This window comes from Moschus berezovskii, chromosome X (genome assembly GCF_049115385.1).
Source record: "Moschus berezovskii isolate FMDL1 chromosome X, NW_MosBer_1.0, whole genome shotgun sequence".
NCBI classification, from domain to species: Eukaryota; Metazoa; Chordata; class Mammalia; order Artiodactyla; family Moschidae; genus Moschus; species Moschus berezovskii.
Window position 1 is genome coordinate 36,314,508 of NC_142488.1, and position 18,061 is coordinate 36,332,568.

General features: G+C 43.1%; 1 protein-coding gene across 2 annotated transcripts in view; it reads left to right on the top strand.

The window, feature by feature from the left end:
- SYTL5 (synaptotagmin like 5) overlaps positions 1-18,061 on the top strand; it is a 171,166-nt gene that overhangs the window by 140,707 nt on the left and 12,398 nt on the right. For both annotated transcript variants that reach the window (XM_055393305.2, XM_088833772.1), the window contains exons 14-16: positions 13,399-13,507; positions 15,077-15,212; positions 17,777-17,985. In XM_055393305.2, coding sequence (XP_055249280.2) covers positions 13,399-13,507; positions 15,077-15,212; positions 17,777-17,985 — 454 coding nt within the window. The remainder of the gene's footprint in view (positions 1-13,398; positions 13,508-15,076; positions 15,213-17,776; positions 17,986-18,061) is intronic.

Sequence of the window (18,061 nt, forward strand, 5' to 3'; positions counted from 1 at the left end):
CACCATGGATAAACAAAAGAATACATTATATGATCCTATTAGGTCAGAAAAAAAAATTTTCAAGGCCGGTACTAGAAATTAAATGCTACTATGCTATGCTAAGTCACTTCAGTTGTGTCCGACTCTGTGCGACCCCACAGACGGCAGCCGACCAGGCTCCGCTGTCCCTGGGATTCTCCAGGCAAGAACACTGGAGTGGGTTGCCATTTCCTTCTCCAAATGCTACTATAGTATGTTCTAAACTAAACTAACAGTGCCTGGGATTCACTCTATGCAGTTGGTATCTCTACAGTAAGTTTTGAAGTCAAAAGAGAGATGGGATAAAGGTCCCATTTATGTAACCAAAGATTGTTCTTTATATAGAGAAGGGAAAAAAGAACATGATGGGTAAGATAGTGGACTCAGATCAGACTTCCTGGGTTCAATCCTGGCTTCATGATCCTCTGTGTAACCTTGGGGAAGTTACTTAACTTCCCATTAACTTCCCAGGCCTTGGTGTTCTCTTTGGTGATGTAAGAATTGGACATCAGTTTTAGGGATGCTGTGAGGCTTGAAGAAGCCTGCCTTGTGATACTTGCAGTGGCAGGCACATTGTAAACTTCTCCATAAATGCTAGTCAGTGTTTGTTACGTTGGAATCCTTATATTGCAATTGACAGAAACCCCAGCTCACACTGCTCAAAAAATGAAAGGAAATTATTGACCAGAGATGATCAAGCATGGCTTGATCCAGATGCTCAGATCTTAGCAAGGCCCTGGAGTGTCTTGATCTCTCTTCTCTGTATTGGCTTCACTTACAGACTTCATGCATTCTGGGCCTCCCCTCACTAATCCCAGGTCTGCTTTTCTTGAACACCACAACAGCTGCAAACCTCTCATCCTTGCCTCACACTGTCCAGGACAGGAAAGAGTTCCTCCTCCTCCAATAGTCAAGCCAACATCCTGGACCTGGTTCCTAATTCTCATTATACTATTTGCCCATCCTTAGCCAATCATTTTAGCCAGAGAGGAGAGAGACATTGAGGGGCTTAGGACCATCAGAACATAAAACTGGTCCTGAAGGTGGTATCACCCCCCAAAGAAATCCAGGTACAGTAATACTAAAAAACAAAAATGGTGAGTGGGTGCTAGAGAGCAAAAACAAACGTTGATCATCAATAACAGCACTTGTTCATCATCATGAGTAGTAGCATCGTTCACATCTCATGGTTACGACCACCGCTAAGCATTGTTATCCCCATTTTGTTTGAAGAGCTTGAGACTCAGAAGTTAAATACAGCTTTCTGGTGGATTTTATAAGTGTTGACCTCAAAAACTTGGTGTAAGTAACTCATGGACAACCTTTAGGAGGTTTACTTTGGCTTTGGGTAAAATTGACAATGAAATAGGGATCCTCAAACAGAAAACAACCTCACACCCGTGACTCACATAAATATGGTAGAGAGAGGAAGTACAATGTTAACAACAAATAAGTCCACAATAGCATAACATTTCTCTGACATTATTAATAACTATGAGAAATATTTGGTCACTACAGCATTAAAGTTCTGTGAATTGAATGAAAAGCCTCACCATAAAGGATAGCAATTAAGTTGATTTAAATCTTCTGGCACTTGCTTCCTTTTGTGTATAATGTTGCTGCTGCTGCTGCTGCTAAGTCGCTTCAGTCGTGTCCGACTCTGTGCGACCCCATAGACAGCAGCCCACCAGGCTCCCCCATCCCTGGGCTTCTCCAGGCAAGAATACTGGAGTGGATTGCCATTTCCTTCTCTAATGGATGAAAGTGAACAGTGAAAGTGAAGTCGCTCTGTCGTGTCCGACTCTTAGCGACCTCATGGACTGCAGCCCACCAGGCTCCTCCATCCATGGGATTTTTCCAGGCAAGAGTACTGGAGTGTGTATAATGAGTATCAAAGAATCATAGAAAATGTCTAGTACATCATGTGATGTGTGACACTGTTGAAGGACAAGTAACATGCATCTAAGTCCATGAAATTAGCTTGTCCGTCAGAAATGTAACAGGAGAGCACAGAGGAGCTGTTTTGGAAACCCGCTTGGAGGGTTTCCAGTCAGTTTCTTGGAAATGGTTGGAGGATTTGCTCTGAGATGATATCAGTACTCTCTCAGGCATTGATTTTGCTTAGGGGCCAGCAGCTTTCCATGGTAATCACCTTCACATTGACATTGAGTGGCTTGATTTTTTTGTTATCACAAGTGAGAAGCATCTCTCTGAGGCTGCTTGAGGTGGAAACATTCTGATGGTGTTTAATGTCAGTGGAAGTCCTGTGGTCCTCTGCCAGAACCCCTTGGATTCCTTTAACCATGTCTGTTGTGAATTTTGCCTCCAACTGCCTCTACCTGACTTTGTTTTTAGGAAACTGTTCTCAGGCTATTGTAGATTTTTCCCATAAAGTCAGAAATTCCTAGGAGCTTCTGTCCCTCCTGCCACAAGGCAAGTCTTCACCAATAACTGATAGATGGTGGAGTCTGAAAGCTCAGTGCCATTACTGAGAGAGGGAAAAGCTCTGAGGCGTTATTTACCCTCCAGAGCTCTCCTGCTGGATTAGAAGCCCTTGCCTGGCTTCCTCCTCTTCCCCAACCTATCTCTCCAACCCTTTCCCTGGCCTGGCCTGGGAGCCTTTCCTTAATAGGTCACTTGCAAAAGAATCCTCACTTCAGCATTGGTTTCTGGCAAGAAGTTGAATAGCCAGGTGTTAGCTGCTCAGTCATGTCTGACTCTTTGTTACCCCATGGACTGTAGCCTGCTGGACTCCTCTGTCTGTAGGATTCTCTAGGCAAGAATACTGGAGTGGGTAACCATTCCGAGAGATTGAATCCATGTCTCCTGCAGTGGCAGGTGGATTCTTTACCATCTTCTGGGAACACAGTCTAAATTAGTGTCTAATCCACGTCATCTTTTCCTGCCAAGCTTTCTCTGACATGTATAGAGGAAAGGCTGCAGGTTATTCAGACTTGCTTAGATACCATACCTTCCAAACTTGATTCTCCATCTCCCTCCTCAGTCATTTCAGTTCAGTAGCCACTTCATCAACTATAGCTCTAGCATGAGCCACCCTGGACACTTGATGTTTCTCATAGATTATCCAGCTGAGGAGCTGAAGAGTGAGCTACAGGGACCAATTTCCTTGGTAACAGAGGATCAGAAGTAATATTCCTTAAACATTCAGAAAGACGGACATCCTTTGGCAGTGGAAAGATTGGAAAGACAGAGTGCCTTATTGCTTATCGACTATCTGTTGGTGAAAAGTCCCTGGACACCTACCTTTGATTTTGCTATGTCTTCCCACCCATCAGGAGGCTGGTGCAGACAAAGAAAGAACTCAAGATGCCAGATGTACTTACTGTAAAGTAGTTTCACAGTATAACTCCCATTTTACAGTGTGATGTGGGATTGTTTATTAGCTGTAATTCATTATCTTACTGAAAGACAAGAAGAGCTTGTCAGTGTAAATTGCCTTTCATGTATTCCCAGGAGGTGCTATTATAAAAAGGACCTTTGAATGTCAACAGCAAGCTTAAGTGGTTTTCCAAGGAAGCCTTCTCTGTTCCACCTTCAGTCAGAGTCAATGTAACAGGAGGTCCTGTAGAGTCATTGCCTAGCTAAAGGGCTCTCTTTATGTGGTATTTTGGTCAGACTTGTGCCCATAATAGAATGACCCCACCTTAGCCCTGTAAATGTGCTGGGAACTCTGCTTCCTACTCTGATTGGCAGTGGATCCCGTCTCTTCAAAAAGCAAAAGATAATGGGCATTATCAGATTATCCCCCACCCCTGCTGAGTCAGATTCCTTCACTCTTTCCCTATTGACTCTGGATATGGTTTGAGTAAATCCTAACCCTCACCCTGGCACTCAGCGCTCAGTTGGTATGGCCCGGTTTTCTGGAGCAGTGGAGTATGTCAGTGCTTTACCTGTATCCTCATTTTCATTCATATGTGGCTCCCCTCAGATGTCCCTCCTGCCAGTCAGTATCTGTCAATCTTCATAGAACAGGCAGCCTCAGACTGCTGGAGTGGGCTTGGAATGCAGATGTCAAAAGCCAGAATAGCCTAGGTATTTCAGTCTTGTGGGAGTTGAGGGCAGAGCCCTTGGTCAATAACTGATGGGTGAAGGAGTATAAATACCCTAGCATCTTTGCTCTGATCAGGAGCACTCCAAGGTGTGATCTGTCTTGTCTTCAGAGCTCCTGCGTGGAACTAAGCAAGGGTTACTCTCCCTGAAACTTGACCTGACCTTGTAACCTTGGCGAACTTCTCTTCACTTCATGGTCCAGCTACCCTATTGCCCATCCTAATAAAACACTATAATAAAAATCTGTGTCTTCGGGTCTCCTGAAGACCCCAGAGTAGACATCTTGTTTTCATCTTCCTTGCTGCTTCCTCCCTGTACACACACATCTGAGCACACCTCCCAACCAGTGCTCAGACACATTCTACACAATCCCCACTCTGAATTCCGCTCATCTTACTTTGTTGCTTACGTGTTAAGTCACTTCAGTCCTGTCTGACTCTTTGTAACCCTATGGACTGTGGGCAGCCAGGCTCCTCTGTCTTTAACCCAGACTAATCTTCCCCCACCCCCATCTTCATATGTCATCATGTCTGCCATCCTATAAGAACCAAACAAGGGCCCCCTTGTTATCCCAGTCTGGATCACTCTCTCTTCCCACAGTAGTTTTTATTTTTTTGGCTGCACTGGATCCTCATTGCAGCATAGGAGCTTCTAAGTTTCAGCCTGTGGGCTTCTCTTGTTGTGGAGCTCAGGCTCTAGAGCAAGCAGCCTCAGTAGTTGCAGTGCACTGGCTTCTCTAGTTGAAGCCTAAGGACTTAGTTGCTCAAGGCATGTGGGATCTGACTTCTCTGTTCAGGAATTGAACCTGCCTCCCCTGCATTGGAAGGTGAATTCTTAACCACTGGACCACCAGGGAAGTCCCCCAGAGTAGTTTCTTTTATAGTAGGTCCCCTACATACGAACCTTCGAGTTGTGAGCTTTTGAAGATGCAAAAGTGCATTCGCATGTCCAATCACGCAAGTTAATTCAAGTCTCTGGCATTATCTATAAAGTTGGGTACCTAGGCTAACTTTGTTGGACTTATGAACAAATTGAATTTAGAAATGCACTCTCTCGGAACTTAACTCATTCAGTAGGGAATGTACTGTACTTGTATTTGGAGCAACTGTAATGGTTTGTATGACACCGAGCTTGCTGTATGGTAGAAAGCTTCTTCAGAGGGATGGGATGGGGAGGGATGTGGGTGGGGGAATCAAGATGGGGAACACTTGTACACCCGGGGCAGATTCATGTCAATGCATGGCAAAACCGATACAATAAAGTAATTAGCCTCCAATTAAAATAAATAAATTAAAAAAAAAAAGAAATCAGGACCAATAATTATAGGTCAGTTCATGGACAAAGTCACAGAAGTCAAACACATACAATGTTTTCCAATTGCATTCCTTATGGAATTTCCAATGCATTTATTAATCACTTATTTTAACTTAACTTAAATGGGCTTCCCTGGCGGCTCAGAGGTTAAAGCGTCTGCCCCGCAATGCGGGAGACCTGGGTTCGATCCCTGGGTCGGGAAGATCCCCTGGAGAAGGAAATGGCACCCCATTCCAGTATTATTGCCTGGAGAATCACATGGACAGAGGAGCCTGGTAGGCTACAGTCCATGGGGTCGCAAAGAGTCAGACACAACTGAGCGACTTCACTTTCACTTTTCTTTAACTTAAATGTGTATTCATTTTCAAGTTTTCTAACACAGGGGCACTTTTATTTTTGAGTGTAATTTCAGTAGTTGAAACTCTATCATATCCTCCTGGCATACATTCTGCCCCTAATGTATCCTAATCAACAATTTCTTGTTTCTCTAGAGTGAAACAAAAGTTTCAGAATACTTGCAAAGTCAGCCGAATGCAAAATCTTTCTGAATATTCATGATCTTTTCTCTGATCTTTTACAGTTTCAAACCCAAATAGAATCCAATAGCGAATTTATTTTCACATCTTTAGTTCTTATAAGTTGGTCAACTTCATTTTTTATACTGGCAGCTGTCTTTTGGGACTCCTCAGTTTGTGCCATTCAGTTATATAATTAGAGCCACAAATACTGGCTTAAAGAGCTCTGGGGACTAATGCAGCTGACTCAACTCATGGGAGCAGGCATACATGGTCTTTGTATAGAGCATCCTGCTCTTCAGTGGGAATAGAGAGCATTCATGTGACAAATCAGTTAAATAAGAGCAGATTGATAGAGTTGCTATGGAGTATATTCCTTCTAGATAGAATGAAAACTCACAGAAAGCAGGATCTCTCTGTGTCCCCATCATTTCAGTTCAGTTCAGTCACTCAGTCATGTCTGACTCTTTGCGACCCCATGAATCACAGCACGCCAGGCCTCCCTGTCCATCACAAACTCCCGGAGTTCACTCAAACTCACATTCATCAAGTCGGTGATGCCATCCAGCAATCTCATTCTCTGTCGTCCCCTTCTCTTTCTGCCCCCAATCCCTCCCAGCATCAGAGTCTTTCCCAGTGAGTTAACTCTTCGCATGAGGTAGCCAAAGTATTGGAGTTTCAGCTTTAGCATCAGTCCTTCCAATGAACACTCAAGACTGATCTCGTTTAGAATGGACTGGTTGGATCTCCTTGCAGTCCAAGGGACTCTCAAGAGTCTTATCCAGTACCGCAGTTCAAAAGCATCAATTCTTCGGCGCTCAGCTTTCTTCACAGTCCAACTCTCACATCCATTCATGACCACTGGAAAAACCATAGCCTTGACTAGATGGACCTTGGTTGGCAAAGTAATGTCTCTGCTTTAATATGCTATCTAGGTTGGTCATAACTTTCCTTCCAAGGAGTAAGCGTCTTTTAATTTCATGGCTGCAATCAGCATCTGCAGTGATTTTGGAACCCCCAAAAATAAAGTCTGTCACTGTTTCCACTGTTTGTCCATCTATTTCCCATGAAGTGATGGGACCAGATGCCAAGATCTTAGTTTTCTGAATGTTGAGCTTCAAGCCAACCTTTTCACTCTCCTCTTTCACTTTCATCAAGAGGCTTTTGAGTTCTTCTTCACTTTCTGCCATAAGGATGGTGTCATCTGCATATCTGAGGTTATTGATATTTCTCCCAGCAATCTTGATTGCAGCTTGTGTTTCTTCCAGCCCAGCGTTCCTCATGATGTACTCTGTATATAAGTTAAATAAGCTGGGTGACAATATACAGCCTTGATGTACTCCTTTTCCTATTTGGAACCAGTGTGTTGTTCCATGTCCAGTTCTAACTGTTGCTTCCTGACCTGCATACAGGTTTCTCAACAGGCAGGTCAGGTGGTCTGGTATTCTCATCTCTTTCAGAATTTTCCACAGTTTATTGTGATCCACAAGGTCAAAGGCTTTGGCATAGTTAATAAACCAGAAATAGATGTTTTTCTGGAACTCTCTTGCTTTTTTGATGATCCAGCGGATGTTGGCGATTTGATCTCTGGTGCCTCTGCCTTTTCTAAAACCAGCTTGAACTTCTGGAACTTCAGGGTTCACGTATTGCTGAAGCCTGGCTTGGAGAATTTTGAGCATGACTTTACTAGCGTGTGAGATGAGTGCAATTGTGCGATAGTTTGAGCATTCTTTGGCATTGCCTTTCTTTGCGATTGGAATGAAAACTGACCTTTTCCAGTCCTGTGGCCACTGCTGAGTTTTCCAAATTTGCTGGCATATTGAGTGCAGCACTTTCACAGCATCATCTTTCAGGATTTGAAATAGCTCAACTGGAATTCCATCACCTCCACTAACTTTGTTCATAGCGATGCTTTCTAAGGCCCACTTGACTTCACATTCCAAGATGTCTGGCTCTAGGTCAGTGATCACACCATCATGATTATCTTCGTCGTGAAGATCTTTTTTGTACAGTTCTTCTGTGTATTCTTGCCACCTCTTCTTAATATCTTCTGCTTCTGTTAAGTCCATACCATTTCTGTCCTTTATCGAGCCCATCTTTGCATGAAATGTTCCCTTGGTATCTCTAATTTTCTTGAACAGATCTCTTGTCTTTCCTATTCTGTTGTTTTCCTCTATTTCTTTGCATTGATCGCTGAGGAAGGCTTTCTTATCTCTCCTTGCTATTCTTTGAAACTCTGCATTCAGATGCTTATATTTTCCTTTTCTCCTTTGTTTTTCACTTCCGTTCTTTTCACAGCTATTTGTAAGGCCTCCGCAGACAGCCATTTTGCTTTTTTGCATTTCTTTTCCATGGAGATGGTCTTGATCCCTGTCTCCTGTACAATGTCAGGAACCTCTGGCCATAGTTCATCAGACACTCTATCAGATCTAGTTCCTTAAATCTATTTCTCACTTCTACTGTATAATCATAAGGGATTTGATTTAGCACTTAGCAAAATGCCTTAAGAATCATTACTACAGGGTGGGCCAAAACGTTCAGGTTTTCCCATACAATGGTACAACGAACTTTTTGTCCAACCCATTACAAGGAGACCCTCCATATGTGTTTGTAGAATGGAATGAATCGAATTGGATTCTGAGCAGAAGTTCGTTGAATAGTGGAAAATGGTAGTATGCCAGGTGAGGATGTTGCCTTGGAACTTCCTTGCAAGTGTACCCCCCAAAACACCCCAAGATGTTAGCTGTGTGCAGGTTGAAGAGGACTCCCTCCTTGGGCTCTCTTTTGTATGTGATTTTAATCCTACAATGTCTGCAAATATGCTATCTATTAGTATAGATAGTATTGTATAGTATAGATATCTATAGTATGTGACACTTGAACATATACTTTTCCCTGTCAATACATTTTCCTACCCAGAGGTCTCAGCTGAAAGCAAACATAGCTTGCACTGGTTAACACTTGTTGTATAGAAAACTACCCTAAACCTTAGTGGCTTAAAACAACCATTTATTCTTATTGTTCTTGAGTCTGTGGGGGTGACTGGGCTTAGCAAGGTGATTCTATTTAAGATCTCATATGGTTGCATCTAGATGGTACACTGAGGCTGAAGTCATCTGAGGGCTTGACTGGGCTGGTTGGTCCAGTCAGATGTCTCACACTTGATGTTGTCTGCCAGCTAAGAACTCATCTAAGCCCATCAACTAGAGCACCTACGTGTGTCTTCTCCATGTGATGTGGACCTCACATCATGGATTCCCAGAGGGAGAATCCCAAGAATATTCATTTCAAGAGAAGAAATGGAAGCCGTTCATCTTAAGACCTGGGCCCAGAAACTGGCACATTGTCACTTCTGCCATATTCTACTAGTCAGAGCAGTCACAGAGCCCACTCAGATCCAAAGAGAAAGGGCAAATACCTCAACCCTCATTAACTATAATATCAAAAAGAAAAATAAACCCAGTGACCTCTTTTGTCATAATATCCATGATAAATTTCCACTTGTGACTTTCACATAAACTAAACTTTCCTGAAACCATCAAAGCAATAAGAAAACTCCTCACATAAGGCACTTGATTTAGAATAATAAGATTAAATGTTAAATGGATAGTCTGATTCACCACCTAATCTCATTTGTGCCTCTGGCTGCTGCTGCTGCTGCTAAGTCGCTTTAGTCTGTCTGACTCTGTGCGACCCCATAGACAGTAGCCCATCAGGCTCCCCTGTCCCTGGGATTCTCCAGGCAAGAACACTGGCTTCAAATGATTTTCCCAGCCTTACTAATAAGGTTTATCACCACCAAAAGGAAGGTGTGATCACTCACCTAGAGCCAGACATCCTGGAATGCGAAGTCAAGTGGGCCTTAGGAAGCATCGCTATGAACAAAGCTAGTGAAGGTGATGGAATTCCAGTTGAGCTATTTCAAATCCTGAAAGATGATGTTGTGAAAGTGATGCACTCAATATGCCAGCAAATTTGGAAAAGTCAGAAGTGGCCACAGGACTGGAAAAGGTCAGTTTTCATTCCAATTGCAAAGAAAGGCAATGCCAAAGAATGCTCAAACTACCGCACAATTGCACTCATCTCACACGCTAGTAAAGTCATGCTCAAAATTCTCCAAGCCAGGCTTCAGCAATACGTGAACCCTGAAGTTCCAGAAGTTCAAGCTGGTTTTAGAAAAGGCAGAGGCACCAGAGATCAAATTGCCAACATCCGCTGGATCATCAAAAAAGCAAGAGAGTTCCAGAAAAACATCTATTTCTGGTTTATTGACTATGCCAAAGCCTTTGACTGTGTGGATCACAATAAACTGTGAAAAATTCTGAAAGAGATGAGAATACCAGGCCACCTGACCTGCCTTCTCAGAAATTTGTATGCAGGTCAGGAAGCAACAGTTAGAACTGGACATGGAACAACACACTGGTTCCAAATCGGGAAAGGAGTACGTCAAGGCTGTATATTGTCACCCTGCTTATTTATGTTATATGCAGAGTACATCATGAGAAATTCCAGGCTGGAAGAAGCACAAACTGGAATCAAGATTGCTGGGAGAAATATCAATAACCACAGATATGCAGATGACACCACCCTTATGGCAGAAAGCGAAGAACTAAAGAGCCTCTTGATGAAAGTGAAAGAGGAGAGTGAAAAAGTTGGCTTAAAGCGCAACATTCAGAAACCTAAGATCATGGCGTCTGGTCCCATCACTTCATGGCAGATAGATGGGGGAACAGTGGAAACAGTGGCAGACTTTATTTTGGGGGGGCTCCATAATCATTTCCCGTGGTCATGTATTGATGTGAGAGTTGGACTGTGAAGAAAGCTGATTGCCGAAGAATTGATGCTTTTGAACTGTGTGCTGAAGACTCTTGAGAGTCCCTTGGACTGCAAGGAGATCCAACCAGTCCATCCTAAAGGAGATCAATCCTGGGTGTTCATTGGAAGGACTCATGCTAAAGCTGAAACTGCAATACTTTGGCCACCTCATGCGACGAGTTGACTCACTGGAAAAGACTCTGATGCTGGGAAAGGTTGGGGGCGGGAGGAGTAGGGGGCAATGGAGAATGAGATGGCTGGATGGCATCACCGACTCTGTGGACATGAGTTTGAGTGAACTCCGGGAATTGGTGATGGACAGGGAGGCCTGGCGTGCTGTGATTCATGGGGTCGCGGAGAGTCGGACACGACTGAGCGACTGAACTGAAATATAGGAAAGTCAGGCAAGGTTTCCTTTTGTCAGTCTCAGTCTTTTTTGCTGAGGTTTGAGTAGCCTCGGGCTTTCTTCTGGGTTTGGGGGTTTCTGAATTCTTTTAGTCTGCCCTCTCTCATAGCAGAGCAGCTCTCAGCCCTTGAATCATTGCTCAGCATTCAAGTTCCCTCAAGAAAAGTCTGAGGAAGTACTCTACTTTTCTTACCCTGTTTATGAAAAGTCAAAAGTTCAGTTGTCTCATTGGGAGACCTACAGAACAAAGGCTTTGGGTGTGTCCTCACACTGAATTTTCAAATTGAAAATTGGATTTTGAGCAATTGTAGATCCACATGCTATTGTAAAAAATAACACGGAGAGATCCTATATGCTTTTTACCCAGTTTTCCCCAGTGGTCACATCTGACAGAGCTATAATGCAGTGGCACAACCAAGGTGGTAATGATATAATCCACTTGTCTTACTCAGATTTCCTCAGTTTTCATTTGTGCGCATGCATATTAATTTCTATGCAGTTTTGTCACATGTGTAGCTTTCTGTTGGGCTTCCCAGGTGGCACTAGTGGTAAAGAACCCACCTGCCAATACAGGAGGTGTAAGAGACACAGATTTGATCCCTGGGTCGGGAAGATTCCCCTGGAGGAGAGCGTGGTAACCCACTCCAGTATTCTCGCTGGAAAATCCTGTGGACAGAGGAGCCAGGCGTGCTACAGTTCATAGAGTTGCAAAGGGTTGGACATGACCAAAGTGACTTGGCACTGCAGCACTGTAGCTTTGTGTCTTCAGCCCTACAGCCAGGATACAGAACAGGTCCATCCTCGCAAAGATCCTTTGTGGTCTTTTATAACCACACCCACCTCCCTCCTGCCACCCCTGTTCCTAACACCTGTTTGTGTCACTCAGTCGTGTCTGACTCTTTGTGACCCCATGGGCTGCAGCCCACCAGACTCCACCATCCATGGGATTTTCCAGGCAAGAAGACTGGAGTGGGTTGCCATTCCCTTTCCAGCGGATCTTCCTGATCCAGGGATTGAACCCGGATCTCCTGCATTGCAGGCACATCCTTTACCATCTGAGCCACCTGGGAACCCCATTCCTTACCCCTGGCCACCCTGAATCTGTTCTCCATATCTATTGTCTTTTCAAGAATGTTATATAAATGGAATCCTATAGTATGTTATCCTATTAAACTGACTTTTTTCACTCAGCATCATTCTCTAGAGATTCAACCAACTTTTTGCAGGTATCACTAGCCATTCCTTTTTCTTACTGAGTAGTACTCCATGGTATGGCTGTACCACAGTTTATTTAACAAGTTACCTATTGAAGGACATACAGTTTCTTTTCAGTTTTTTACTACTACAGATAAAGATGAAGCAAATATGTATGTACAGAATTTTTCAGTGTATACGTTCTTTTAGTTTTCTGGGATAAATGCCCAAGTATTGTTTAATCTTTTAAGAAAATGCCAAACTGTTTTCCAGAGAGGCTATACCGTTTTACATTCGCACCAGCAATGTTGGAGTGTACCACTTTTTCCACATTGGATTTTAATGATGTGAATTACCAGTGTAGCTGTTCAGAGTTGGTAGCTAGCAGCCCAATTTGAATCAGACATTACTGCTTACTTTCCCTTTCTTGGTCACTGAGGTAGGAAACCCTTGTGACATCAAGGGCAGCCAGAAAGAAGTATCTTCTAGGGCTGTTATCAGTGAGATCTTTATTTTTGCCTCATTCCCCCAAATTATTTGTATATGTTTAGTGATGGGTCCAGACCTCAGTGCATCACAGGTGCTCAGTGTCCGTTGATTCACCAAATGTGTGTTATATCTCCCCTTTCAAATTCCTCTTAATTTAAAGTTTAAAGAGCTTCCCAGATGGTGCTAGTGGTGAAGAACCCACCTGCCAGTGCAGGAGACATAAGAGACACAGGTTCAATCCTGAGTTGGGAAGATCCCCTGGAGGAGGGCATGGCAACCCATTCCAGTATTCTTGCCTGGAGAATCCCCAGGGACAGAGAAGCCTGGCAGGCTTCAGTCTATAGGGTCACACAGTCAGCTGGGACTGAAGGGATTTATATGCAAATGCCTTCATAGAATTTTCCAGCCCCTCTTTTGTCATGCCTGAGGCAGCTCTTAAACCAGTAAGTGCCAACATAGTTGAAGTGGAATAAATTGTCACATCTCAGCCACCTAGTAAATATTGTATATTCAAACATGGGCTACAAAATTATAAGCATTCTGAATTTTTCTTTTTACCTGTCTCCTCTTGGCCAGGTGGAATGTGCTGCTGATATTAGCCTTCAGTACAAAGGAGAGCTGACAGTCATGTTACGTTACATACCACCAGAAGAGAAACTGATGCCTCCACTAGGACAATTTCAAGGTAGAGGAAAAAAAATCATTGACTTTGATCAGTGATGTTCCATTTCTAGAAATGTGGAAGTAGGGAGCAGGGATTGGGTGGACTATGTTATTGGGTTAGCCAAGAAGTTCATTTGGCGTTTTCTGTAACATCTTCTGTAATGAACTTTTTGGCCAACTCACATCAAGTGAAAAGGGTCAAGTATCACTGTCCTTTATGGAGAGTTGAGAAGTATATACTGTATATGGGGCTTCCCAGGTTGCACTAATGGTAAAGAACCCACCAGCCAATGCAGGAGACATACGAGACATGGGTTCGATCCCTGGGTCAGGAAGATCCCCTGGAGAAGGAAATGGCAACCCACTCCAGAATTCTTGCCTGGAGAATCCCATGGACAGAGGAGCCCAGCAGGCTATATAGTCCATGGGGTCGCAGAGTCAGACACAAGTGATTTTGCACGCACACACACACACACAAGCATGCAATATATGGGGAAGGGTTGTTACAAGAAAAGGACAGAGTTCATAATTAAAAATGAACCTTTATGTTGATATTTGTTTCTTGGAGGTCCAGGGTGTATGGAATCTTCCCCTGGGTCAGGGGGCGGGGGCAGAAATGGGGGATGGTCTGCTAAGAGGGGAGGTGTAGGAAGCTGCTGTCTGGATTTATGAGATTCACAGCTACTCAGGGCATCTTAAGAAAGAAATTAACCTGGAACACAGAATACAAAGGAAAATTCCAGATGGAGTCCACATTTAAATCACTCTTGCCCTTCTTTCCTCAACTCCTACTGGCAGCATACATTATCTTTCTCTTCATATCACCCTTGTCATGGTGCCCTTTGCTAGTAATTTCCTATCTCTTGACCTCAGTTTCCTCACTTCGTAGGGATACTACAACTATTAAATAGGTTCATTCCTGTAAAGTGCTTACAACACTGTTAAATAAAGGTGGTGGTGGCGGTGGTCATTATTCATGTTGAGAGTATTTGATCAGAATAAAAATGTGGTGTGGGAAGTGTTTTCTCTCACCCTGAAATGTAATTGTGCCTGGGCTTTAGCCTGTAGAGCTAGCCAGGCATGGAGTTGACTGTAACATCCAAGGCAGGAGTTATGGAATTTTCTCGATGTGCATCTTGGCACCTGTGTGTGACTTTCATTGTAGCTGATTCTCATGGAGAGCAGGGATGTGGCCCAGGCAGCTCTTGGGGTCTTTTCCGTTTTATGCTTTTATATGATTTAGGGGAGTATTTAATTTTTTTAACTCATTTACTTTTTTCAACAAATACAAATGAAAGATAGATCCAGAAAGATTCCATTAGGGTAAAAAACATTCAAGTGAATTCATGGAAACATATACAGTAATGTACATAGCTCATTCACTCACCAAATGAAATAAATTATTGTAGTCTTTGTCAGTTTTGTAATGGACCCCATGATCTCTCTCTCTTTTCTTCCCTTCTTTTCTCTTTCCCCTCCCTCATTCTCTTTCTCTCTTTTTCTTTCATTCTCTCCCCACACTCCCTCCCTCTCTCCCCCCTCTCCCTCCCACACTTCATCTTTCTCTCTTTGTCTCTGATGACTGATGCAGGAAAGAAGACATTTAAACGAGGAAAAAAGAAGGATCCATCTATCATCTCTGGAGGAATCCTAGAAGTGTTGATCAAAGAGGCAAAGAATTTGACCGCGGTGAAATCAGGAGGCACTTCTGATAGCTTTGTGAAGGGGTAATTTGGTTTGAGTTCATTTTCAATGATACTTAGTGAGAGGTGAAACAGGAGACAGGGTGGCTGTGAGGTTTCTGTTTTGTTCTTATTCTAAATGTGTGCTAGGAAAGTGCTCCCCTTGAGTGTGGGCGCTTTCATTGCAAACAACACGAGAGGGATCTGCTTATTCTAGCTCTGTCTGCTTCCAACGTATTTCAGGATTTCCCATGACTCTCACCCTCAAGTCTGGCAAATTTTCCTGTGAGATTTATTTCTCAAAGGAGGAAAAAGTTTGGCTTTCTACACGTAATATTCTTGTATTGTGCTTTGCTATCTTTTGGTGCTGGCAGTATGTGAAAACAACCAAAATATTGGATCTTTGGAATTTTTCTCTCTTGGGGGAAATTGTAAAAAGTGGGGATGCCAGAGCATCGTCCCTCAAGATATCCACTGGGAAGTGCCTTGGAGAAGCTCCAAGACTGACTCTTGGGCATTTGTGCCCACTTTGTGGAACCTAGGGCAGTTTCTTGAGGGAATACATCCCTTTTAATGGACATCTTACCCATTCGAGGTAACCCAAACAACAAATCCCTCCTGATTTCTATTTGAGATTTTTCTCTTATAATCAGAAAAACTAGAACCAGAAGGATATTTTTCATCCATACAGACAAACACATAAATGTGCATGTTCCAAGCAGTTAAGTCTTGCGGTTCCCAATATAAGATGTAGACCCTGCTCTCACAGAGTACCACAAGCTACATAAGGTAAAACAAATTCCTGTGATGCCTGCCGTGAGATTAATTCTTTGTCAGATGACAGTATCATTCCTTCCTCCTTTCTCCGTAGAAAAGTGTAATTTCCTCCATGAGGAAATGAGTCAAACCTTTATGATTTCACTTCTAGCTTTGGTAAGGGCGATAATAAGGAGAAGCCAGATGTCTGGGTCTTCCCCGCTGGTGAGTGTGTGTGCCTGAATTCCCGGCCATCTGTCCTTGACTCTTCCTCACAGTAGGATTAAGCACAGAAGAAAGGTTTATGTGGATCCTGCCATTGAAATGTGTCTTCCCAGCCCTACCATCCCAGTCAGGCCTCTTCCTGCTCATTGGTGGGGATGAGGGGATAGCTCCTTGCTCATAAACTCATTGTGCCCTTGCACAAATGACTTGACATTCTTCTGAAACAGTTTTTACTTTATCATGTTGAACATGTATGAAAGGAGAAAATAAAGGATGTATTTTTAAGGCAAGTAACTTTCTAGTAAATTCTGTCTCTAGTTATAGTTAACCATTGAGCTGATTTTAAAAGGACCTCAATTTTTTTTTAAAAGAGCATGAGAGAGCAAGAATAGTCTCTTCTATGAAATTTAATATTATAACATATAACCTCCATGAGCCAACATAAGAGTGTCTTAAACAACAGTCTTTGTGTGGAAACAAACACTAAAGGTAAGGTATCCCATTGGCCAGAACTTAGTCACCTGACTATATAAGCTACAAGGGAGGCTAGGGAATGTAGTCTTTATTCTGGACAATCTTGTGCCTAACTGAAAAAATGAGGACTTTCTTTTTTTGGAGACAAATAGAATGAATATTGGGAGATAAGCAGTATCTGTTTGGTACATGAAATGAAATCTCAAGTATCATAATGTGTCTTCTTTATTGTAAGGTCATTTGTGGTATTGTTTATGTTAATTTGATGTAATAATTCCATATCTATAAGTCTCCTTCCCAAAAGTGCCTGACTCATCAGGTACTATGATCAAAAACAGAGTAAGGAAAATGAGACAGGGAAGGGATAGAAGCTGATAAAAATGTTACTAGGCAGGTTCCTACTGTGGTCAAATGGGGCTCATTTCCACTAATGAAGTGTTAAGCAACTCTTTGAAATATACCTTAGGATTGTCCCTTCAAGGGACAGGAAAGCTGGGAGACTCATCCACCAATTTCCTTTACTTCAGTTTATTTTTTAGCTGTGCTGTACAACATGTGTGATTTTAGTTCCCTGATGAAGAATGAATGTGATATCAGCAGGGGAGTCTCAACCACTGGACCGCCGGGGAAGTCTCCTCATCCACCAATTTCTAAAACTCTGTGGTTGAGGGTTGTTCCAAGGGACATGAAATTCCCAGTAATCCAGGGTTTCCTGCATGTAAGCTGAGTCGGCTCACAGAGCACCGAAGTCCTTAATTGGAGAAGCCAAGAGACACAGGAGCTTAAGGTGGGAACCTGTCAGCATGGCAGGAAGTGTTCATCCTGGCATCACGTCCCCACAGAGGTGAGCCAGTGATGATGGGAGGCAGGACATTATTACAGAGTGTCTCCCACAGGAGGTATTTTCATTTCGAGATGAGGGAAGGACCAATAGGATTAGAAAGGAGATTGTGGGCATTCTACTCTTGCCCCCACTTAAAAGAGATAATAAACCATTCCACTATATCAACCCAGATGTAAACATATAAGGTGCTGGGAAAGATAATCAAACACACACACCCATGTACACACCAGGTATTATGGGAAATTCAAATGACTATGCAAGGATGCCCTTTTCTGCTTCACTGATGACTTGATTGTGTTTTCTCCTGCAGCTACCTGCTCCCTGATGATAGCAAAGCCACCAAGCACAAAACTCTGGTAATAAAAAAGAGTCTGAACCCTCAGTGGAATCATACTTTCATGTTCAGTGGCCTGCATCCCCAGGATATAAAGCATGTTTGCCTAGAACTTACCATCTGGGATAAGGAGGCCTTTTCCAGCAACATCTTTCTGGGAGGAGTTCGTCTGAATTCCGGAAGTGGTGAGGGACTAGGGTACCCTTAGATAGTCTGACTCGGCATGGGGCAGGGGAGTGGTTCCTACACGTGTAATGTGTC